At 34.2% G+C, this 26,709-nt stretch overlaps 2 protein-coding genes across 6 annotated transcripts in view; one reads left to right on the forward strand and one right to left on the reverse strand.

Moving 5' to 3' along the window:
* The window catches only part of LOC141378555 (uncharacterized), an 876,076-nt gene that overhangs the window by 371,378 nt on the left and 477,989 nt on the right, over positions 1 to 26,709 (forward strand). The gene's annotated exons all lie outside the window — the stretch shown is intronic.
* phyhipla (phytanoyl-CoA 2-hydroxylase interacting protein-like a) lies at positions 5,323 to 26,687 on the reverse strand. Of its 5 annotated transcripts, none has more exons than XM_087289579.1 (6): positions 26,605 to 26,687; positions 23,445 to 23,696; positions 12,990 to 13,180; positions 12,605 to 12,779; positions 12,181 to 12,298; positions 5,323 to 9,939 (listed from the first exon to the last, which is right to left on the reverse strand). In XM_087289579.1, the coding sequence occupies exons 2-6, from the start codon at positions 23,548 to 23,550 to the stop codon at positions 9,402 to 9,404; spliced, it is 1,128 nt and encodes a 375-aa protein (XP_087145705.1). In that variant the 5' UTR covers positions 23,551 to 23,696; positions 26,605 to 26,687; the 3' UTR covers positions 5,323 to 9,401.

A 26,709-nucleotide genomic window follows, 5' to 3' on the forward strand; every position in this document is an offset into this window, starting at 1 on the left:
GTGTGAGAAATCACTCACTGAGGTAAAATGTTATACTGCTTAAGGAAGCCTTAAAGATACGAACTACTTATAAGACAGTCATTTAAACGCATGTATATTGCATATTGCACGTATATTTGTACATACTGTTTCTTTACAGAGATTATCAAAACTTTTTTAAAGTTTTTTTTGCTTACAGTGACACAAAGGAAACGTGTAGGAAACTTTGCCACCATTAGAGGGCAGCAGCATTCAGTAATCGTTTATAAAGGCATGACACAATTAATAACACATTTAAGACACGTTTTTAATCTACATTTTAACTGGAGTGTGAGAATGTCTGTTTCTTTGTGGTGGTTAACTTACACAACCAATGAAAATATTTAAGTTCACCCTAAAGTTTAATGTCACCATATTGTTACTCTCAAAATAAGCATGAGTTTCTTAGTTTGACATAAAAAAGGGGACCAGCAGAAAAAAACTAATTCAAACCACTTGGTTAGTTAGTTAAGACTTTGTCCCTTAGGGGAAATTCAATAAATTTGGAACAATTTGATGATTATACAAGTTAAAAATTTCAGTGATTTATTACTTTACCAACAACAAACTTTAACATATATATAATGTATTACTTTAATTTATAATTTAGGGTTCAATGAAAACACTGTTGGAGTGTTTTTTGGCACTGTTGGTAGTGCTGTTGCCTAACAGCAAGAAGGTCGCTGAGTCGCTGGTTCGAATCTCGGCTCAGTTGGCGTTTCTGTGTGGAGTTTGCATGTCTCTCTCTGCCTCTGCTCTAGTTTCCCCCACAGACATGCGGTACAGGTGAATTGGGTAGGCTAAATTGTCCGTAGTGTATGAGTGTGTGCGTGTGAATGTGTGTGTGGATGTTTCCCAGAGAAGGCTTGCGGCTGGAAGGGCATCCGCTGCGTAAAAACTTGCTGGATAAGTTGGCAGTTCATTCCGCTGTGGCGACCCCTGATTAATAAAGGGACTAAACCGACAAGAAAATGAATGTATGAATAAATGAATGTTTAATTAAAGCACATATCAAATCATCATCATCAATAGCTCCCATTAAATATCTAGGTTATATTTTATATATTAAATTAATAATAATTAAAAGGCTTGTTTGCTGAGCATAAACATAAAGCATGATAATAAAAAAACTTTTGCCAGTTATAACAAATGAAGTTATATATCCTTGTAAAACACAAAAGCATTTAGACAATGTAAAAAAATATATATACAAATGACAACTTTTGCTATTGTTTGTTGTTTTATTTTTCAAGAGTTGGCAAACCACTGCAGCTACTGTATGTCCTACAATTTTAAATAACTTTTTGTTCCACATTTTACACTGTAAAAAATTACTCAAGGGGGTGTTAAATACCACCCAAGAAAATCAGTTAAATTTTAATTAAGTTTATGAGTTAGCATCTAAAATGCAACATAATGGGTACATTCTACCTACACTATCTATTTTTTAACAGTAAAAAAATGCAACACTTAAAAAATGAGTAAAGTATACTCTTAAATATTTGCTTTGGTACCGCAAATTGCGCATGCGTCAACATCCAGGAGGAAATCGCGGGGTCGCCATTTTCCATGTCATTGCCAACGTGGTGGGACGGCAATTGAATTACAGGTAAGTTTTATTTAACTTGTTGATATATTGAATGCAAATGTTAAGTTGTGCAACGTTAAAATCAACCAGAAGATTATAATCTGCGCACTTCTCTTTGTTGTCGACACCACAGTGACAGATTCACATTTTAGAATTTGTGGTCAGTCAAATTAGCATTAAAATTTTAATTGCCCAGTACTCGCACCTGCTAATGTGAATAAACATCTATATCACTTAATTATAGTAGTTTTCATCATTGTCAATGTCTGAAATTTATAAACAGCGAAGCTACTCCACTCCAGTGTTTGAACTTGAGGTAATGGTCGTTCTCAAATGATTCATTCATGTTGAATGAATCTTAAATGGCACTCGAGAAGAACATGATATACGCTTCGCTTGTGTGAATGCTTCAGCTGTTTGAACTTATTTTTGATTCGCGAAAAACGACGTGAAGCAAAAGTGTGCTAAATGTAAAATCGACATCCTGTGGCCAGATCCAGAGGAAACACTACTGATCTATACCAGCATCTTCAAAATCGAAAATCGCATTGCAATCACAATATTTATCAGAAAAACCGCAATTAGGTTTTTTTTTCTCAAAATCGTGTAGCCCTAGTTTCAAGGTATTCAAATGATTACACATAGTTTAATTTTCCTTATTGAACATTGTGCTTAAATAATTACTCCACATTCATAAAAAAATGTCACAATAATTTACTCACCCCCATGTAATGTGGTAATAATTACATTTGGAATTTAATTATCTGCGAACACATCTGCGCTAAGGCAATGGCTAACAGAAAGTGCTCTAATGTTTGGGTTACATTTCACAAAGGTTCATGAGGACGGATATGGAGGACCAGAAATTACCTAAGTATAAATAAATAAATGAATAAATGCAGAAATAAATAAATGTAAAAATACATAAATTAATAAATAAATGCATGTAGAAATACATAAATAAATAAATGTATAAATAGATAAATGTATTTATAAATAAATTAATTCAATGCTGAAATAAATAAATGTAGAAATACATAAATTAATAATTTTGTGTTAAAGTGTCATTTTTTATTTAGCTATTTTGGTACCATTTGTGTTATGCTACGTTTATTTCTACATTTATTTGTATTTCTATATTTATTTATTTTTACATTTATTTCTGCATTTCTACATTTATTTATTTCTGTGTCCATATGTTAATGAGGTAGGCGGTCCTAACCTCTCTCAACGCAGGATTAGTTAAACGTGATCCCTATTTTTACGGCTGTAGTACTGTGGATAATACAATCATTGCTAATGATTTAACAGCGAATGCTCCAAGCGACGGCCTTTTGCTTTGTTTAAAACATGCTCTCGATGATTTAGTTCAGTTCAGTGCTGAAAAATGTTTTTTTTTCTTTTTAACAGGAGAATGAACTTGAAGGCCACACAAATCACATAATGAAATTGGTAGTGATTAAAAACCCCACAGCTGAGGTGGACCCAGTGGATGTGTGTGTCATCATAGAGGGCAGCAGAGTGCTGAACGGTTGTGGAACATAACCCCAGCATGCACATTATTGATGGGACTTATCTATGCACTCAACCTTCAATATCCCAAAAACCTCCAGTACACTTTTGAAGTTTTCCAGAAACTGTTTTTGGAACTTGATGGAATGAAGCTGCTAAAAAAGATCCAAAGCCTCAGGTGTAAGCTAATGGAATGAGCTGGCTTCATCCAGTTAAGACACTGTTCTATATGTAAATAGTATTGTGTTCCAATTATAATTTTGTAAAATGTTTTATGAAGTTGTGTTGGGGGAAATTTAATGCACTTGTACCTAATTAGTGTTTTTTCAAATGTTTTTCAAAATGTTTAAGAAGTTGTATGCTATGCAAGTTATATGAAGTTGTATTTTCCTAAAAAATTGAATCTAAGAGCATTTTTTGTTTTGGTTTAAAAAAAAAAAAGTTGGTGAAATGTTGGCATGGCATTCTGTTGAGGTAAAGGAGATTTTTTTCATTTAGTTTTTTTTTTTGTATTTTTTTTTATTCTCATATTAGTGACTCCTTTCATTTGTGTTGCAAGTGTTGCACACGTATCTAAACACTGAAGTTTTAATTTTGGAATGTGTTCAGATGGGTGGAAAACATAATATGGAATGTTTAATGCTTTATGTAATGTATTTCTTTTGAAATTCAAGCTAAGGTGTTTTGTACTTACTTTTTGGTTAAAACGTACCTTTTTTGTACTTGCATTTTTTTGTACTTGCATTTTTTTATTACATTTTTTAAATGTTTTTAAAAAATGTTTTGTCAATAAAAAAGCAATTGATGCAGTCTCCTGCTTCTGACAATTTTTAAGTAAATTCAACCTTTAATGAAAAAATTATTTTTGATTATTCTTATTGGGTAATAATTAATAATAGTAAATTAGTAGATGGATTGTTGCTTACTAACATAGAGTTAATGTTACTCAATTATTATAAGTAATAATTTATGTAATCTAATGTAAAATATTAGGTAGACCGTACCTAATTTTTTGCAGTTTGTCAGAGCTGTTAAATTGAGGTATTCTTTATATAAATATATAGTTTATAATCTAACCAAACTAAGTAAGTGCAAATTCTTACCTCAGTTTTATTGAGTAGATTCTATAGGTTGTTTTTTACAGTGTAGTGATGTCTCCGTAAAGGGAACAGGTGAGCATCTTTCAGTTTTTTTTTTACTCTGCATTGATGTTTTGTGTTTCATAAAAAAATCTGCATTTATCTCTTATTACGTAATAGATTTACTTTTATCCTATTGAATAAGGGTCGACCCTGCTAAAAAATAAAGAAAACAAAACAAATTTGGGGCACATTCTATTAGGATTTTTCAACATGCCACCAAAAGCAGACAACAACTTACTAATTGAGTCAAACAATGTCTATTACATCTTCCATTTAAACCATTATACTTCTCATTATAACCATTACACATTTTATAAGAACTAATTTATAAGAAATTAAGAATCATATCTGCTTTTGTTCTGTTTCATTTCAGAAAGCGTTTCCTATATTCATAGGATACAAACTTTAAAATGCTGGATTGTATTTTTTCATTTTTATTTTATTTTCAATGAAATTTCAATTAAATTATTTGACCCCACTATTGTGTTTGCTGATGTTTAACCCATCGTAAGGTTAATACAATGCACCATTTTTATTATATATGTCACTCTGAGAAAACACATTATTCATTTATTCCTTTTCTTTTTGGCTTAGTCCCTTTATTAACCAGGGGTCGCCACAGTGGAATGAACCACCAACTTATCCAGCATATGTTTTATGCAGCAGATGCTCTTTTAGCTGCAACCCATCACTGGGAAACACCAAAACACTCTCATTCACACACATACGCTACGGACAATTTAGCATACCCAATTCACCTCTAGTGCACCAGAGCACCTGGAAAAAACCCACACGAACACAGTGAGAACATGCAAACTCCACACAGAAATGCCAACTGACCCCGCCGAGGCACAAACTAGTGACATTCTTGCTATGAGGTGACAGAGCTACCCACTGCACCACCCTGAAAACACACTATGATTTTTTTTTATTATTATTTATATGATGCATCACAAAAAACTGCTTTTTATAACTATCATTACAAGTTTGGGTTCAATAAAATATTTGTATAGACATGCAAATAACAAAAGTAAAACACAAAGTATAACGCACACACAGGGGTATCATTCTTAATGATTTTAATGAACAGTCACATTTGGTATTTATGAACATGGCAACAAGAAAAACAGGATATTTACTGAACACATCTGTCAGTCTGAGGCACATTCACACAGCCAGAACTTGATTGGGACGCTTGACCTGTGCATGAGTCCATATATATAAAGAAGAACTGAGGTTTTCTACACAGTAAGATAAGAGTAAGGCAATAAAAGAAGTCATGAATGAATGGCATAATTAAACTATTTTGTTTCATTTTTTGTATCCCTTCCTCACAAATGAAGTGCACAGAGACAAGACAGACTTCCTCTGGTAAAGATGAGAGTATTTCAAAACCTTTACCTAAGCAAACACACACTCGCACATCATACACTAAACACTTCACACACTCACATACAAACAAAACATGCAGACAATCACACACATCCATATGTAATCTTAAAAAAACACTGGAGTTTATCTTTTTCTTCAACCGTTCAAAAGTTTGGAATTGGTAAGATTTAAAAAAATAAATAAAATAAGATGCATTGGTTTAAATTAATTGTGAAAATTAGGGATGCGCCGATCAGAATTTTTGCAGCCGATACAGTGTACCGATTCCTTGTCATGATGATCGGCCGATATCGAGTACCGATTCTAATGCTTCAAGATTTATAATAAGCACATGATACTCGATGATCTCGCCTTACCTAGTAGAATAAATAAAAGTTTATAATCCCTTAACCATGCCTCCTAAAACCATTTAGGTGTGAACATGTCATGGCCAGAAGCAGCTTTACAGACAATAATGTAACATGGATTCAAATATTGGGAAGGAAAATTGCAAACAATGCAATTTAGTAACATTACAAATGATGAAAGAAGTATTTAACATGTCTCAATCAAGAAAAGCTTCAGTTTTTATATGTAAAAAGGCCCAAATACATGCAGGACTGCAGGTTGGGCGCCCCTGCTGGCCTTACTAATACCACTTCCAGCAGAAACCTAGCTTTCCCATGTGGCTATGTATAATATACGTGAGCGCAAGTGCATCTTCCTCTGCTTGTAAACTCATAAACAAACACCTGCGATCGATTCATGAGATTGACCAAATTGGTGAGTACAGATCGAGTCATTAAATGCAATTATCGTCCGATACCGATCTCGATTGAGTCAGTAAATGTAACTATTGGCCGATACCGATCTCAATCGAGTCATTAAATGTGATTATCTGCCGATACTGATCTCAATCAAGTCATTAAATGTGATTATCGGCCGATACTGATCTCGATTGAGTCATTAAATGTAATTATTGGCTGATACCGATCTTAACAGAGTCATTAAATGTGATTATCGGCCGATATCGTTCTCAATCAAGTCATTAATTGTGATTATAGGCCGATACCGATCTCGATTGAGTCATTAATAGTGATTATCAGCTGATATCGTTCCCGATCAAGTCTTTAATTGTTATTATGAGCCGATACTAATCTCAATCAAGTCATTAATTGTGATTATCAGTCAATACCTAACTTGTTTGAGTCATTAATTGTGATTATGGGCCAATACCGATCTTGATCGAGTCATTAAATGTGATTATCAATACCGATGTTGGAGCATCCCTAGTGAAAATATTTATAATGGTAAAAATTATACTTTAAATTAATACTGGTCCTGAAAAGGATCTTGAAACTAAATGCAGTGACTTGCACAAAAATGTTGTCATTTTCCATTTTAATAATATTAATAACTGTTTTATAAGCAACCTATTATAATGATTTCTGAAGGATCATGCTGGATTTGTTAAAAAACATTTTAAAATAGAGAACAACAAATTGTTAATCAAAAAACAATAATTATTATAAAACTATTACCAACAACAAACTTTTGAATGATATTATATGAGTACATAAAGAACAGAACAGATTACAGTGGACAAAAAAGAAAGCAAAACATCCTAATAGTTTGTTTTGAGAGAAAGCTACATGTCGACCACAGGTTTTAGCATACTGTTAGTTTAAAAAAAGTCAATAAAACTGTGCATCATGTCTGCTCTTTGGAGCTTAAGGAACAAAGAACAAGTTCAAATACAGAACAGCACAAAATCGTAGGCATGCATCTGTAAAATTGAACTTTTTCACAACTAGAGAGCGCAAGACGAATTAGACCTTCAGGCCTTTGATAGGACAGTGCAAACCTCTCAAAAACCTGGACGTAACAGTGTCCAGCCATAGATATGTTTATGATAAATCAGTTCTACTTACAGCCCGACGGTCTGTCAGGAATCATCAAAAGTCATCAATACTGCAACACACACACAATCCCTAAAAACAAAAAAAGAACACTGAAACACAAAATAACAAGTAAGAAAGGTTAAAGGAGAACTGCGATCCCAGTAGAAAATGAAAAGGCTGAGGGTAAAAGAGAAAGTTTAAAGGCTGAGGTGGCATGGAGGTGCTTAAAGGATTGTTTGGCCTCAAATTAGTAAAGCAGATGTTCTTCATCACATCCATCTGGATAATGTGATGATCGGCAGTATGCATGCAGTAGTGAAACAAGGGCATTTAAAGTGCCAGACGCTAAAGAGAGAATGAGTTACTGAAGAAAATTCTCATGTTTAAAGGCTGAGGTGGCATATTGATACTTAAAGGATCAGACTTCATGCAGGAAAAGAAACACAGGCGATCGTTGCAGAAATGTAGCACAAAGAATCCTTGTGTCAATCGTTGTGGATTTTAAAAAAGTCACGGTTTGTGGAGAAACAGAGCTGAGGGCTGAATATCAAGCACCAAAAATACATAAAAGAGTCACAGTGGGATTACTTTTCTTTCTTTCTTTTTTTTTTTGGAAATATAGCTTTTACTTGTTTTGCTCAGTTTTCTTTTTTCTCTTGAGTTTTTCTTTCTTTTTTTTTTGCTTTGAGTCTGTTTTTTGTCACTGTATTTTCTGCAAGATAAGTCACATTGTTGAAATTGCATAAGTTGAAGAAAGTTGCATTGGTGTATGAGTCACGTTAAAGACTTTCTTTCTGAAATTGTGTAAACTAAGTACTTTCAGTACCCCAAATACAACAAAACATTTACAAACAATATAAATATGCATTTAGGTCCCTTCACTCCACAACAAATCCTTACAATTGAAGAGTACTCAGAACAGAAGTAATTTTAAACAAGCTAAAATTACAGAAGCATTCACTGTAAATGTCAACCAGCCACTATTAAGGGTGCGCAGACCCAGGAAAACTGGACCACCACACATTACAATCTCTTTGAAACAGAAGCTACAGCAAGGTTAATATGATTTTAAAAAGTGACTTATGTTGCAGAAAATACAGTTTTATATGAAAGTTTGTTTCTGTAACATAAAAACTACAATTTAATTATTTAAAAAAAAAATGTTGCTGTTATCTTTGCATTCCGAATTGCAACAAAATGTACCGTGTATTTTTATTGCAATCTTATGTTATAAACTTGCAATTAGAATAAAGAAAAATGTAAACATTTTTTTCCTCAGCATATGTGAATTTTGAGAAATAAAGATCTGAATTATGAAAATGTTTTTAAACTTAGATTTTTGCAAGAAATATGAACTTTGAACTGTGAGATAAACGTAGAATTGCAAAAATGTAAAACTGAATTTACTTTTTTCCCCAAATTCAATTTTATATTTCACAATTATAAGCTTGTTTCGCAATTCAGTCTTCATATCTTGCAATTATTAGCTGTCTGAATTGTGAGAAAAACTCATAACTCACTTAAAATCATGAGGAAAAAAGAACAAAAGTGCAATACAATTTTTTAAATAAATAAATACTTCAGCAGAAACAGGCTTTTATAGATTTTGTCTCTTTCATATTAACTTTTTTAAATGATCATTTATTAACTTTTTTTGTTAAATGCTCGATTTAGTCAACCTTAAAAAAAATCTAGCATTAGCAAGGGAATTGAGTGCCATGTGGTGATATCCAGAGGGGGCTGTTTGTCGTGGTAATCATCGTGGTTATGTGCCATTCTAAGCTTGTTTGTTTAGTTGTTGATGACGTCTTGAGTACGGTTTGATGTTATATTCACAAATGGTTCTGTATTTGTGAGTTTGCTCTCAAACTAGCGGCCGACGCTGATGTTGCAGGTCTTGCAGCTGGGGTCTTTCTTAGCATTGATGGTGGACAAACTCATGAGCTGGTGTCCGCTAATCTGAGAGACCGTTCCCAGAGCTAGCGGCAGCGGCTCTGTGTAAATCAGCTCCAGAATCACATCCTGCGCATGTTGAAATACCACGTGCCCGTCCTCTCCGCACAGTCGCATCAGGAAGCGGTTGTTGGTCACGTCCAGCTCTGGAAGGCGCTCGCTGCAGTAAAGGTCTCCTTTGGAGCCCCGCGGCGCCAGGACCAGGATGACGTAATGATAGGCGGTGTACATGCAGTAGAAGTCCCCAAAGTAAAGGCGTGTATCTGGGGTGAAGAGAACCTCAGCGGGCACTTGGAAGCGGAAGCGGCCGTATGGAGAGTCCTGTGGTGGCTGACCGGTGTTGAACTCTGTGTTACAGCTGAAGAAGATGCCCTCTAGTTTACCGCTGATTGGTGACCCGTGACTGCCGCTATTATCCTTCACTGAGGGCATCATTCGGCCACCAAGAACATCTCTGTGGGGTAAACAGAGACGCATTATACAATTATTGACCCTTTTCACATTTCTCAGTAGTGAAAGTAATCATAGTTAGGTACATTTTGGTGAACTCCACGATGGTGTTCTCAAGACTTTTAGAAAAAGGAATAAAATAGTGTGAGACGGATGACGGCAGCCAGAAGAGAGAACAACATCAAATTTACTGTCCTGCCCAGCCTGATCGCACGAGAAAACTTAAGTATTTTATGTTTTGCCAGTTTAGTAGCTAATTCATACGAATTCGTACAATTTCAGTCGTACGAAATTATACGATTTTAAAAAGGAGGCGTGGCACCTAACCCCACCCCTAACCCCAACCGTCATTGGAGGATATGCAAATCGTACTAAATTGTACGAAGTAGATCGTACGAATTTATACGAATTAGCCACTAAATAAAAAAGTTACGAATTGTCGTGAGATTGTGTTGTCCTGCCCATACATTCTGCATTTTGAATGCCTCACACAAGCAGTGATTCACTTTTTTGTAATTTGATGCTAAGATGATATAATACACACTGTACATATATACAGTTCTCAGCATTGAGCAGACACCATTTTGAAAATGAACATTTTAATCCATTTCTCAGTAAACATAGGCAATGTATTTTGGTGAATTTAAACAAAACAAATTTAATAAACATAAATATTTATTAAAAAATATTAGTCACCAAACATATTTAGAAGATAAAAGATAATACAAAGATAATTAAATTCAAGCAAAATGTTGCAACAAAATTACAACCTACAAAATTTACATTTTTCAATTTTTTATTATTATTATTATTATTTTTTTGCTTCTCTTGATTTTTCCCCTTTTTTAAACTTTTATTTAATATTTTTCTATAACATAAATTTGGGTGTACTAGTTATTGGAATGTTATCGTAAGGTATTTTGTTAAATAAGCTCCAGATTTGGCTTTAGTACTACTAATCTAATGTTTATGCACAAATATAATATTGCAAATCTTCCTATTAAAAATATGAACTTAAAAGATAGATTTTTGAGGGGTGTACTCTTTTATGCTGAGCACTTTACATATAAATGTTCATCTAAATATTAAAAACTTTTAAGGATTTAATATGCTGATGACCATTAAATGCATCATAACAGGCTTGAAAAGGGCCCATTATACAATAAGTATACAAGTAAGACTAGTAATACTAGTAAATATTACAACTTAAGATAATGTATTTAGTATAAAACTAAAAATGTCTTTATTTATTAACTAAGATAACTTACATTTATTTATATATGCAAATATCATTTATGATAAAGGCATATTATTTATATATAATCTTTTTTGTATTGTTCTGTTTTTATATTAATGCTTTGCATATAATATTAATTTGCATATATGCAAATAAGAAAAATCTATAAAAAGTTTAAATCATAAAACTAAAAATATCATTTTAAATAAAGTTCAAAAGCATTTGCTATTATTATCACAGCTTTTGTACAAACTGTGTTCTTCTATTTAGGATTTTTTGATGGAAGTTTAAACAGTTAAAATTTCTGCAGTTATTGGAAATAGAATTAGGGTCCTATAAAAGTAATTTTTTTTCAAAATTATATCTATTACCTTTTTTATTTTCTGGATTTTGTTTATTAGCTAAATTAAAGTTTAGTAAAGTAAAACCCCAATTAATTTCAATTAATTAATTTAATGCACTAACAACTGATTAGGAATTAAAATAATTTTTGGGGAATCCTATCAAGTTTTTTTTTTTTTTAATCAAACTGTCATATACCATCTGTATTTTATGAATCCCAGCACAAGTGCCCTACAATTTTTTTAAAATATTAATAATGTTGTTTCTGTATTTTTTTTTTTTTTTTGGTGGGTAGTCATGTAGTAGTATTTATAGACAAACCCTAAAGATTTCAGACTGATCACAAACAGACAGATCAATTTAATACATCATTGCCAAATAAAAGGATATATTTTTTATTTTAAAAAAATCATACTGACCCCAAACATTTCAACGGCAGTGAATGTAGTCATGAATGTAGTTTACAAAAACCAAAACGAATCCTTGTGAATGAATGAGGACATTATTCCACAAGAGGGAGCTGTGTACTTTCTAACGCTGAGCTAAATCTCAAGAGTAAGTATTCAAGGTATTCATTATCATCCTCGACCAGCTCCACTCTGTCCTTTTCCACTCCATCTGTCACATCTTAAGCATATCTTACTGAGGTAATGTTTCTTAAATCACCTGCAGTGTTGGAAGTATTCCTCGTGCTGATTCCTGTAAAAGACGGAGAACTTGAGCATCCTGCCAGCAATGACTTCAGCCTTCTGCAACAGCTGAGTCAAATGCACAGGGGAATAATCTGGAAAAATGAAGAGAGAGATCTTCATTTGTCATCAGTTATCATAGATTTTTTTTTAAACATTTGATTAATGTTATATCTAAAATGATAATATTTAGTAATTAAATATATAAATACTTTTTGTGATCATTTTATTAATTTTTTTATATTCATAAAGTATTTTACATATTTCTATTCATTTAAACTTTATTTTGGACAATTTAAAGCACTCTGAATTATCACTGTGCTTTAAATATGCTATATTAATAAAGTAGCCTTGTGTCACATTCATACTATTTCATAAATGTGTATTTGTAGGTGATTAACCTGCTGTACAAAACTCAACAATGTCACTCCATTCTGATACAGCATAGTCTCCGTCTGTCTGTTTGGACGCTGTTTGCACGGCAACTGTGTATTCGGTCCGTGGACTCAGGAACCAATGGCCTCTCACTGTCATGGGCAACGGAACCGCCTTAGCAACAAGCTTTGTAGGCACATCCTAAAGACGAAGAGCAAGAAACATTAAAATGCGATACAATTTTAGGTTAATTGATAGTGTGTTGGTTAAAATACACAAGACACTTGATTATTATTATTATTATTATTATTATAAGCTATTTCAAACATTATAAGACCAGATATTGCACAGGAAGTGTGCCATGAAATATTCTTTTAAAAATGAAAGCCTGAATAACACATCAGTGAGCACCTTGTGTTTGAACTTGTTGGAGTTCTTGTTCTCCTTCTTGTTCAGGTCAATGAAGTAATGTGTGATCTTCTCTGTGCTGTGTGGATCCACATCCCAGCAGATTTTAAAGGAGTCGCAGGTGATGTTACTGATTTTGATGTTGCGAGCCACCGGTAACTCCATTTCTACCACTCCAGTATCTTCAGCTTTACCTTAGGGAAAGATAGAAAGAATGGATGGTGACCGCAATCTATTTGTGCTGTTTAAAATCTTTACGTTTGAGTGTTTGTCTAAAAATACTGCTACACATGACTGCCCACAATCAGACGCATGCTGAGAAATATGCACTGGCATGGCTATAGTGTGGGCACTGTGTTATCATAGAGTTCACAAATGCACAACAGGAATGTGGGAATCTAGAATCACACACACATACACTCTCTCTATACAAAGCACAGCGAAGCGCTTCCCATGAAAAGATAGAAGTTTAGAAGTTTTCTGTGTAATAAGCACCTTCAGCTTGATGTTCACTGAACACTTTTTCCTAAACTAATTTCTTTACTACTACTGGCATGTTCATCTGGAAAGAAAGGACTTTAGTATTAACTTACTTAAAAATGTGTATGCCAGAATATAGTAATAACTGTAGTTACAGTCAGAGTGTGAATTACAGGGGGGTTTGGGTGGGACTGACCACCCCTAATTAACGCTTGATTCCCACTGAAGGACATCAAAACATGTAAAGGGGGGTCAGCTCTTTAATACTGAGAAATAATTTGCTCTGCTTTGTATGTTAATAATTAAAATAAATATAAAAAATTTAATTATTAATATAAATATACATTTGACCACCCCTATAATGGTTCATTCCACTGTGAATGCGTAATCACGCCAATTAGTCTGCCAGAAAAAAACTCAATAAACAGTCTAAAATGGGTAGATCTAGAGCACCGATAGACAACTTAACTATTCACAAGACTGCATTCTCCTGCAATAGCTGTTTGTTTCTACAAATAGCCTAAAAGTAAAGCCAAAATAGATGCATAGTCTGACTTACAATAATCTCAGAAGCAGCTAATCGAATACTGAAAGTCATAATACCATAATATTCCACAAAACACTGAAAAAGTCCACTCATTTTATTAATAAATTAGGTGTAATTTAACCTAATACAAAAACTAACATTACTGAAAAAGTTGATCCCCCTGATCATCAATGTATTATTCGCACACTGATTACAGTAACTTTCAAAAGTTTGGAAATATGAAAAGCGGATCAGTGACTGTAAAGACTTTAATCATTTTTTCAAACATTTATTTTTAATACACACTGTTCCTTTAAACTTTCTATTCATTAAAGAATGCTGGGAAAAAAGTGCATCACTGTTGCCATAAAAATATTAAGGTGATTATTCATTTCAGCAATGACAACGAAAAGCATACAGTGCCCAGCATAAATGAGTATTTTTCTCCATTTCTCAGTGAATATAGTCAATGTATTTTGGTACATTTAAACAAAACAGATTTATTAAACAGATATATTTATTGAAATAGTCACCGAGCATCTTAAGAAATTAAAAGATAATACAATTAAATTCAAGTTAAATATTGCAATAAAAATTAGAACCTACAAATTTTCAACAAAATTTTTCCATTTTTTTGCTTCTCTTGCTTTTTCCTCTTTTTAAAATTTGTATTCAATATTTTTCTATAACACAAATTTGGATGTACTAGTTTTGGACCATTATCGTAAGTTATTTTGTTAGATAAGCTCCCGATTTGGCTTCAGTACTGACTAATCTAATGTATATGCACAAATATAATATTGTATAGCTTCCTATAAAAAAATAATCTGAATTTAAAAGATAGATTTGTAAGGGGTGTACTTCAGTGGTGTAGTCCTTGCTATACGCACGTATTCTGAGTATGCTTACTTTTTTCCATGAGCTGTTTGGGTATTACCACTTCTGAGGATCAATAATTGAGTATACCCTCAGTATACTCACCTGTTTTTCTGATTAAACGTCCCTAATTTACATGTATTAGCGTCCACTTTAACTGTATACCAAACAGTTTTTTTTTTTTTAACTTACAACTTAATTTGTTAAGATGTGCCTATTTCTTACATAAATATTATATGACACGTTTTTCTTTGTTTACCCCAAAAGGATCTGATCCTGATCCACCCTAAAATTAAAATCCTAAAATCGCCCCTGTAAAACAGTATTTCACATTTGTCTTAATTGTGCCGCTAGTGAACAACACTATACCGTATATAACACTAAAAACAATTAGGCAAACACTACTCATAAATCGCGTAATAATGTGCGATTTAAAAGGGTAACTACTAGTATATAATAGCGACAACAGAAGACAGACTCCTAATAGTTTGGTTTAAAACAAGCATGCACGAATGTGACAATTAAAAATAATTGCTGATTGATGTTTAAAGGAACCTATAAAATGTAAAGTAATAAGCCAGTAAAGAAAGTAAGCTAAAAAGCTGTCTTACCATGTATGCACAGGCCTCTTGAGTTAACTTAAATACAGGTAACTGATTTAAAAAAAAAAAAAAAATATATATATATATATATATATATATATATATATATATATAAATAAAATCTCCAATGAATCGAAGAAACAATGACTTTCGTCGTTTCTTTGCCTACTTTCATTTAAAATTTGTGTCGGGTGTAATAGTACCTTTAGTACACCTTTTTTTCTAGGACTACACCACTGGTGTTCTTATATATGCCCAGCACTATAAATAATATGAGATAGATATGTGTTTTCCATTACAGGGTTAACTGACATTTTACAAAGAAATTTTTAATTGTAATCATTTTGATCAGTTTTGCAGGATCTATTGTATTTATGATCAAATAGTCTTAGTGAGCAAAAATGGGTAACACTTTAGTTTTGGCCACAATTCATGCTATTATTTACTATCTTACTACCTGGCTATTATTAGGATATTAAGTGTTATTTAGTAGATATAAAGTATGATTTTATTTTACATCCCTAATCCTACCATAAACCCAACTTCTACCTTATTAACAATTTTTAAACAGTAATTAGTATTTTCTTGAGCTAGTATGTTAGGTAATGGTTTGTTAATAGCGTGAGTTGTGACCTAAACTAAATGGTCACCCAAAAATGTCTTCTTTTAAAAAGATAAACTCCTTAAAATAAATTTACTTGAATGTTTAAACATTAGTGTTTATTTTGTGCAGCCCGGTTTATTTTGACTACAAACACATTTCTGTTTTATTTACCAAAGCAGAATTAATTTATTATAATAAGAGGTAAACAATGAAAAAATTGTGAGAAATAAACTCACATTCTGAAATGTAAGTAATGAGTATTGGCTTATAAAACTGTAGCACTTTACAGTCCTGTGTTACATGTACTTATTAAAGTATTACATAAACAAGGTAAAAACTAGGTAGTAGAACCTTTAACCTTATAGTGAAGGGGTCTGTCAGAACGACAAATAAACAGACAGAACAGAGATAAAATACTTGTACTCACAACATTCATCTCCGCTATAGATTTGTTCTTGCTCTATACTAGTCCTCCCACAACACTAACAGTGCCAGATCTAGCCGTATAACCCCGCCTCTGCCAACTGACTCTGGTACACAAACAACAGATGTATGTTTATCAGCTTCTGCTGTTCTCTGACATCTTCTCACCACTGAATCTGCTTCCCTTCATGCTTTAAGAAACAGGTCGGACATTGTATACATTCAACATAAACGCACCACTGTATCATCAGCTGATGTTCATCTAATCGCACAGAACGCCATGAAAAACATGTTTATATAAGAAAGATTACCCCAAAAAGCAACTAGGAAAGCATGAGTGTGCACCTCTTCGCTAAAGTGGAGCTTCAGAACAAACCCACAGGTCTTTCAGCTGGCTTTTACAAAGACTGCAGTTTCCATAGAAACAAATCAAGGCCATTAATCAATGTAGTATAGTTTAAAGAGAAACCTTTATGCACAATGATCAGCAATTTAGTCGTGTTCATAAAGAAAAGTCAGATAAGGATTAGAGACAAGTCTTCAACACAGATCTGATGGAGGAGGAAATATTTTCATAATCTTCAGCTGTTGTAAAATATTTGTAAGACATTTATAATGGTACAAACGATTCATTTGTAAACACTTTAAACAGCACAGCCATTTTTAACTGTGACAAAAACCAATCGAAGCATTTCTTGTACACAAAATGAACATATTATAAAGATTCTGTAAGGGATGACATTTTAAATAAATTTAACAGAAAGCAGTTCTTTAATATTGTAATTAGGGTATTCGTGATATCATTAATTTATGTCATGATACTATACCAGCTGAAATATCATGATACCAAGTAGTATTACGATTCTGTAATTCATAACTCAAATTAATGAAATAAAGAGAAAATGTCAGCAATACTTAATTTTATTTGTTATAATAGGTCTACTTGAACTGAATTAATAGTTCCCTTATAATTCAAAAAGGTATTTTCCCCTAAAATGTATTCGAACAAAAAAAAATGCATTAAAATAAAGATACAAATTATAACAAATGAAATTTGTTACTAAAAAAGCATTTTTCCAACAAATTTGCGCTATATGAAATAGTCAAAAATTGTTTGTTTCCTGTTGCTCTTTAAGGTTTTTCATCTATTGTTTTTTTTGTCTTATCAGGTAAGAATCCAAAGTATTTCAAAATTTCACTTTGTGAGCTGTTATTTAAGAGATTGTTACGGTTGTTGTAGCTATTAAATCATATTAACAGGAGCAGAAATAAACAGATTCAGGTTTGAACTGAAGCCTCAGAAAACGTGCAATAAGCTAACATAAAAGACGAGAATTCTACAGTTTTGCAACTTTAGAAGGCTCCATAGGCTATTAAAATAAAATGGTCTATAGTTGCACAAGTGTGAGAGCATTTTAGTGATTCTTCCACAGGCAACATTATGTATTGTAGACAGACCGTTACTGACGATACTACCGTTTACAAACTACAGTTGCACCTCCAGTATTTTGGAGCCATAGTATCACAATACTACCATAGTACCGGTGATGCGTGCAACCCTTATTGTAATAATTTATGTTAAACATGCCAGTTTTCAATGATAAAATATATTTGGGTAATGAATATACACAATATTGACATTGTGAGTAAATTAGTCTTAAATTATATATTTTTATTATAAACTATAGTTATTTGAAAACCATAAAATCTGTTATTAAGAGGGAAACATTAGTCTGACATTTTATACTTTCAAATTCCTAATAAAAACATTTAGTTTTACTTGGTTACTGGTTTTACTGCATTGTGGATCAAATAAATGCAGCCTTGTTAAGAATAAGAGTGTTCTAAACAGATATTTACTGTATAAACACTAAAACTACTGCTTTTTGAGTACAGGCAGAAAACAACCTGCTGAGTATTGAGTGAGTATTGGAGATGAGGAAGGAAAAATGTCTGGTTCTGTGATTCTGACTGTGATAAGGGCTGAAAGCCTCCTGTGGGAGCATAGTCTATTTAAAGCCATGCACACACAGAAAACCTACAGTATTAAACAAACACTATAGATATAGACCTTTTCAATGTGGTGATGTCATTGGCCCATGAACATTTGTTGCTTGTTTTTACAGACTACTTCATAACTGCAACAAGATGCAATTCAATCGTATCTTCACTTTAAAACAGCTGTCATAACATTATTTAACAATATGTGGACTTTTTTGAATTCTCGAAAGCTATGGAAATAATAAAAAAAAACAAGATATATGTTATATAGGGCCACTGTTATTGTTAAGATCCCTCCAAACAGTCTGTAATGAAGACAATTCACTCGCATTACTATGAAATGGGGAAAAGTGCAATGCTCAGCATGGCTGCCACAGTTCTGCCTTCAAGTTAAAATGGCCAATTGTCAATCTTTATCGCCACGTAAAACTAAAGAAATTACATCATATATCTTTCTTTGCCATTGTGTGATCTTTGCTCCAGGTTCTGTTTCTGTCCTTCTAGTGTTTGCAACTGTTTGCCATTGAAAAAGCTTTGTTTTAAATCACCAGAAACATCAAAGAAATGTAAGCATATCCAAACCCCCTATCTCCATAACAAACATCTACAGTAAACACTGTAGGAGAGCAGCTTGTGTGAGCAGCTTACCCAGAAAACTGCAGTATTACATAACCAAGCAAAGCAGAAACATCCAAACTGTACAGACCGCAAATCTAACCTAAGAAACAGCAAATACTCACAAATCCAAAACTACAGTGAGGTCTTTATGTGGGCAAACACCGAAACATGTGACCACCAAAGAGTAGTGCCCCTTGTAAATGAGAGCAAGGGGCTTTTCTCTATGCAGTATAAGCTTCAGTGCTGCTAGTGTTTTCGTATTGTGGCAGAATTCAAGCTTAGCGAGGTACAGAGGTTTTTTAATGAGCTCTGGCTCAACTCCAAAATTCCCATATTAACACACATAAACATTCATACACACATTTAGTAGCAGTCCAATGATGCAAATTCATGTTTTGATGTAAATTGTGAGCCTTATTGGAGTCTATAAATCTATGTAAACTTAATATATATATTTTTACATTCTGGGTACAGTGGGACCTGAAGAACTTTTTTATATAAAAGAGTATCATTGATTTTCTTTAAACCTAAATAAGGTTTCCTAAATAAAACCTTCTAACTTCTCATTGAAGGGTGAAAGTGATCAAAAAAAGTCATACTGCATTTACCACTATTTATCCATTACTTTATACACATTTTTTGTTTAAATGAGAATTGTTTTGAATAAAGAAAAAAAGAAAGAAAGAAAGAAAGAAAGAAAGAAAGAAAGAAAGAAAGAAAGAAAGAAAGAAAGAAAGAAAGACTTAGGCCTTTGTGAATTTTCTCCTCATAATAAAAATTTGCATGTTTGAGACTGCAATATTTCTTTGAATTCTACTTCCAAATACGTGTGGGAAAAAATGCTTTGAACATAATCTGTTTTTTCCGCCAGCAATAAAGACAACACATTTACTTTGCAATTAACTTTAGCTGGGATGAGCTGAGCTGCAGAGCTTCAAGTGAACGCTGCGCACATCATATGATGGTAATGTAGGCTGCTGTTTTCTAGTTTATGATCCCGGAGGGAAGAGAAAATCAACTCAAGACAAGCCTCAAGCAACATATAATCATTACAGCACACAAAATGAAATATTTCCATTTAATTAGGGATGGTTTTACAAGCGGTCTTGACTATTAATTAAGCATGTGATGTCTGTAATGCCATAATAATTAAAAACGTAAATCTCATTTAAGCTGAGAATGTGATGTTTCCTTTCCGTTTAAACACTTGTGAATTTATCAGTGAGTTTAATATTAGTTAATTAAATAAATATTTATTATAATCGTACATACACTCACAGGCCACTTTATTTGGTACACCTGTCCAACTGTTCGTTGACGCAAATTTTAGCCAATCAGCCGATCACATGGCAGCAACTCAACGCATTTAGGCATGTAGACAGACGATCTGCTGCAGTTCAAACTGAGCATCAGAATTGGGAAGAAAGGTGATTTAAGTGACTTTGGTGCCAGACGGGCTGGTCTGAGTATTTCAGAAACTGATCTACAGGGGTTTTTACAACCATCTCTAGGGTTTACAAAGAATGATCAGAAAAAAGAGAAAATATCTAGTGAGCGGCAGTTCTGTGGGTGGAAATGACTTATTGATGCCAGAGGTCAGAGAAAAATGACCAGACTGGTTCGAGCTGATAGAAAGGCAACAGTAACTCAAATAACCACTCATTACAACGGAGGTATGCAGAAGAGCATCTCTGAACACTAAGAACAGGAAACTGAGGCTACAATTCGCCCAGGTTCACCAAAATTTGTAAATAGAAGATAGGAAAAACGTTGCCTTGTCTGATGAGTCTCAATTTCTGCTGAGACATTTAGATAGTAAGGTCAGAATTTAGCATCATCAACATGAAAGCGTGGGTCCATCCTGCCTTGTATCAATGGTTCAGGCTGGTCATGTTGGTATAACGTTGTAGGGGATATTTTCTTGGCACACTTTGGGCCCATTAATATGACTTGAGCATTGACCAACCTGAGTATTGTTGCTGACCATGCCCATCTCTTTATGACCACAGTGTACCCGTCTTCTGAGCGCTACTTCCAGCAGGATAACGCACTCAAGGCATAAGGGGTGAATCATTTCAGACTGATTTCTTGAACAACATAATGAGTTCTTTGTACTGAAATGGCCTCCACAGTCACCAGATCTAAATCCAATAGAGCATCTCTGGGATGTGGTGGAATGGTAGACTCCCCGTATACCAATATCCTTTGCTCAAACATTTTTGCTCTACTTTGGATCAGGTCTACTTCATTATAGACGCTTTAATGCTTAGATCACTTCGCCATCTTAAACCATTTATGATATTTGCGCAACATTCTCTAAATACATTCCCAACTCCCAAGGGTGTTCAAAGTCCTGCATTTTAGAGATTCAAGTTTCTGGCTAATCTGATTTAGACATTTACACCAAGCACTCAGCTTGTGGGTGAGCATTAGCTAGTGCTAGCATGTGATCTAATAAGAAACGATATTTAGATAAAAATATCCAAAACATCATCATGCAAATGGAGCTGCTTAAAAGCAGATCAAACAGTGTACGTTAAGATATTTGAAGAGTTTAAAGCATCAGGCTATAGGATTATGAGAAATGTTTACCTTCCTCTCAGAAAAATACACTTGAACTCTCACTAATTAGAGAGTTCAATTAGTACCTCAAAAACAGGGCATTATGCACTCCCTTGGTTTGTTGCAATTAAACAAAATAAATCGAGCGCTGAAGTGAAAATGTGGTAACTCAAAGAGATGAGAGGCACAGTGCTGCCAGCACAGCAATCCATTCAGGCTAATTAATGCTGATTCAGACACATTCATGTAGGGTAGATAAAAACACTGCCTCCCTCTCAAAAACCTGGTGAGTCATTGTGCTTTGCCTTAAAGGAACTCTGCATTCTTCTAAAGGATGCCAAAATGCTTGTTTGCAGTTCAGTGCTTCCCTCAGTGTTAAAGAGGACCACATATTTTGACATTTTCAAATACACGCTTACCATTAAGACTGATTGGAATGCTTGCGAAAAGACAAAGGTCCTTGGACATGAGGCGGTTAGATTTTTTAAATAGATTTGCATTTATAGGCTTGTATTTTATACAAATCAGTAAGATAAAGACATGCAGGCAGCGATCAAATACTGTCTTCTCATGTAAGCCTCTACATTAAGCCTTTGAAAGACAAAGCAGGTTCCTCCCAATATGTGTCCTGCTCTGTGTGTGTGTGTATGTGCACGCATGCAACCTCCTGATTCACCTTCTGCCACAAACGAAGTTGACATTTGTACTGCCAAAAACACGATTATGAATTATTTGTGTAAGAAGTATGAAGGCAAAATATACTTGTATACAAATAAATATAAATTAATAAAATAAACAATAATACAATATGTCTATATGGTATCGGATGTATCCTAGATCAAGCCTTTTTACAAGGATAATTTTTATATGCATACTTAACAAAATATGTACCATGCCATGTTTTATATGAATAACATTTTTTATGACTAAATAAATATTATGTATGAGTAATGTATGAATTTTACATTTGCTGTTATATTGAATACTTGTGTTTTGTTTCATATGTAAACCTTTTTACAACTGGATGGATGGATGGATGGATGGATGGATGGATGGATGGATGGATGGATGGATGGATGGATGGATGGATGGATGGATGGATGGATGGATGGATGGATGGATGGATGGATGGATGGATAGATAGATAGAAAGATAGATAGATAGATAGATAGATAGATAGATCATAAAACTACCATATCAGTTTGAGTGGCCTAAACATTTAAGGACTCTGATGTAATAGGTGACTGTGTAATGCTTTTAAGAGGCACATTAATAAATAACAATAAGATATATATATATATATATATATATATATATATATATATATATATATATATATATATATATATATATATATATATATATACTTTTGTTTTATTGGCTTAATCAGTCTGCCATTTGAGACTGACTGCATGATAATAAATGGAGATTAAAAGAGAAAAGGTATCTGTCTGCCGGAGGGCAGTGTCCATGGTGCTGAAATGAAACCCTCCTCGCACACACAGGCAGCAGAGATTTCACTGTGAGATACCAGAGCCCGCGCACAAAAGCCAGCCTGCCACGTCTCACTACTCCGCGTCTCGTGGATGTGACAGGCGATTCTTGTCCTCCAGCAACGTGTAATCCCGCATTACTACAGTCTTTAAGAGCTTACTACATTACAAAACCAATAATACCCATTAAAATGTCTGTTATAATAAGAAAGCATTTGCAGATCATGCTGTCAAGGGTATAGTCAGTCAGTGTGTGCTCCAGCGGTTTCTTACCGTCCCTCTCACACAGCTGGAGCGACTCCAGGCTCACGTTCTTGATCATGCCCTCGCGCGGGCTCAGCGGGCTCGCGACCCCCTGTGCCAAACTCGCCGCCTCCATGTCTGAAGAGGCGCGTGGAAACCCTTGGAAATACTCGTCAGTTTCGGCTTGGAAATGGGTGAGTCTGGTTCTCGGTCGCTTTGGCTCCTCTGTTCCTCTCTCTCTCCGGCGTTGTGATGGAAACCGCGTCAGCGACCTCCACACTACTGGACATATACAAGGACAGAAGCATATACACTATAAAAAACACTTACTTCTAACAGTGACTCGGTGAAATGATCTTAGTTCTCATAATCACGATAAAACCTAAACGTGTCGAAGTTCTCTCGCTCTGACGAATGCCACAAGTGTTTTCGCGGAGTGAAATAACGGATTAACGCCAATGAACCGACGAACGGCGCGTTCAGTGACGGGTTATGTAACGAGATTACGGTCCACTCCACACTACCGTTAATTCTCAATTTGAGCACAGTCTCTTATAACACCTCTTTCTCTGCACCTCTGCTCTCGCCTCTGAGCTAAAGACTCCTTCTTTCTCCATCCATTCACTGACGTCACTTCAGGAGCTCAAACTCATGTCCTTATTTGGTACCGAATCGGCCGCTGCATGAACAGGGTGGGGATATTGATTCATCCACTTGACTCGACTCTTTTGAATCGATTTAGCTAAATGATTCGTTCCATTTCCTGCACCTGCACTCGATCGACACCTTTACGATATCAGGTATTGTGGTGTAGGGTAGGCATAAAAATGACAGAATGTCATTTAAGAAATAAGACAAAAATATACCCAGGAAAAACGTATTTACCTTTATTAACATGCTGTGTAGGCCCACTTAACTTAGTAGCTGTAAGAAGTATAGTGTTCTATACTGTATTGCTGTTGCACACCTCCCAGTTGAATTCAGAACATGTAATGAAAATTATGTAATCCGTAACTTTTTTCCTCTGAACTACACTATTAGACAGGCAACACTGCAGTATAATGATGTGAGTTGTAACACTACAGTACAGTAATTAACTGTAAGCAATTTACAGTTAGTTACCACTACTGCTCTATTACAGCAATTAACTGGCAACACTGTTGCCAACTACTCCCATCTACAATGGTTTGGTTACAGTGAGAAACTGGCAACAGTGTTGTGCAGATGTGTAATTGTGTAAACATGATACCCAGCAAGCAGTTTTTGTTTTTAAAAGGTGTCTAATAGACGTCTAAACATAGTCGTCTTGGCTAAAACAAGGCTAAATTTGGGCTGTCAGTGAAAACCGAATAGTCGATAGGCCAAAACTAGACTAGTTATCAAATGAACAGAAATGAATGACTACACATAGAAAGGCTGTCTAATTTGTCTATTTGACAATTAATCTAGTTTTGGACTGTTCTTAGATGTTTATTAGACTTTCACTGACAGCCCAAGTTTAGCCTTGCTTTAGCCAATCTGTCTACGTTTAGATGTCTGTTATATGTCTATTAAACACAAAATTGTTTGCCTGGTACTTACTCATTTTATTAGCACAAAACAGATTCAGTATCCTTTAGTACAGAGCCTGTAAGTGATGCTTCACCCCAAAATTAAAATTTACTCACCATTTACTCATCCTCAGATGGTTCAAAACCGTTACTTTACGTTACGTCAATTACGTTTCTTTATTCTGTTGTACAATAATAACAAATATGTAAATATCTTTGAAAGAAAGCTGAAAACGTATTCATTGACTTCAAAAGAAGGAAAAACAAATCCTATAGAAGTCAGTGGTTACAGATTTCCAGATTTCTTCAAAGTATTTTTAGGAAAGAAAGTCAAACAGGTTTGGAAGAAATAAAGGGGAATTAAATGATGGCAGAATTACTATTTTGTGTGAACTATCTCTTTAAAATGAATAAAAACTGTAAAATGCACACTCATTGGTGAAAAGTTGGGATTTTTTTCATGCATTATATTTTTCGTGCAATATCCAAAAAGATTTTAATAATCTATTAAATAAGATAATTAATAATCCTAATTAGTACATTGATATTCACAAGAACAAGTTGTTCACTTGTAAGATTTTTTAAAAAGATTTTTATTTTTTTGTTTTATTCAATGTTTGATCATTTGCATTAATCAGATTTTAACACAAATGTTGGGATTTAAGTGTTAATTTTATTTTTACAAAAAGCTTTTAAAAAAAGCAGCATCATTTCGATCCAAGGCAGTAAATAAATATAGTTAATATTAACTGGAAAAGAGTATGGACTTTATCTCAGCAATTCCTAATGTACAATAAAATCTGTGAAGTGTCTTATAAAATAATACATAGGTGCTATCATACAAAGGTTTTTATTTATTTATTTTTATTTTTATTTTATTTTTACAAAAGTTTAATTCTGAAGAATTTAATGTTATAGGAGCCATATTACTTTTCATTTAATTATAATGTTTATTTGTATACTGATTGGTTTGGGTTTCACAGTGACGTTTTATGTTTTGGTCACGTGGGCATAATTGGCACCTGCTCGAACATAAAGTGCGTGCACAATCACACAGGTGATGAGGAGAGAAGGAGAGTGGGGTAGCCGTATTTTTTGTTGACCGCAAACAGCCACGCAAACAGCAACGCAAACAGCAGCGCAAACCAAGCAACGCAAAACTGTATCACAACGGCACATGCAACAATCATCACACCAACGCAATAATCGGCACCATACAAGGTATTCAAAGACACAAATTGCTGTATTGTTTTTTCATGCTTCAAGTTACATAAAGTTTTCCATATAACATCTTGGGCTCAGTGTCTCTGTCTAAAGCCACCAGCGCGTCACAAATATAAAGGACCCTCACTGCCTCTCGAGCGACTTATAGGAGGCATCAGGAAGTCGCAATATTTTGTCAACAAAAAACGGCATCTTATCAGGAAAATCATCGCTCGCAAAATCAGCGCACAGACGAATCAGGAAGACGCAAAGTAAGTGATGCGATTGCAAACCAAATGGGCCACGTCATGTGTTCGTTTACATAGGACAGATAAGTTTATCTGTGGATATATGTGTGGATGAGGAATCTGGTTGGCATTGGTGCATGTTAAAGTTGTTTGGATAGCAAATCGGATGCGCGAGATCGCGCGACTTACTTTGGTGTCTGTAGGAAGTCTGCACTTTGCGGCTTGTTTGTGTGATGCCGTGATGTTGTTTGGAAGGAAAATGAACTGCTGTTGAATTGAATCGAATCGTTTGAG

The sequence above is a fragment of the Danio rerio genome, chromosome 17, assembly GCF_052040795.2.
Source record: "Danio rerio strain M-AB ecotype USA chromosome 17, GRCz13ab, whole genome shotgun sequence".
NCBI classification, from domain to species: domain Eukaryota; kingdom Metazoa; phylum Chordata; class Actinopteri; order Cypriniformes; family Danionidae; genus Danio; species Danio rerio.

Excerpts from the sequence above, each read along its gene's own strand:
- phyhipla (XM_087289579.1), bottom strand. The coding sequence starts at position 23,550 with ATGGAGGCGGCGAGTTTGGCACAGGGGGTCGCGAGCCCGCTGAGCCCG. Across the intron at positions 12,299-12,604 it reads TGTTGAGTTTTGTACAGCAG|ATTATTCCCCTGTGCATTTG; the intron begins GTTAATCACCTA and ends TCATTTTTCCAG. Across the intron at positions 9,940-12,180 it reads GAATACTTCCAACACTGCAG|AGATGTTCTTGGTGGCCGAA; the intron begins GTGATTTAAGAA and ends TTTACCCCACAG.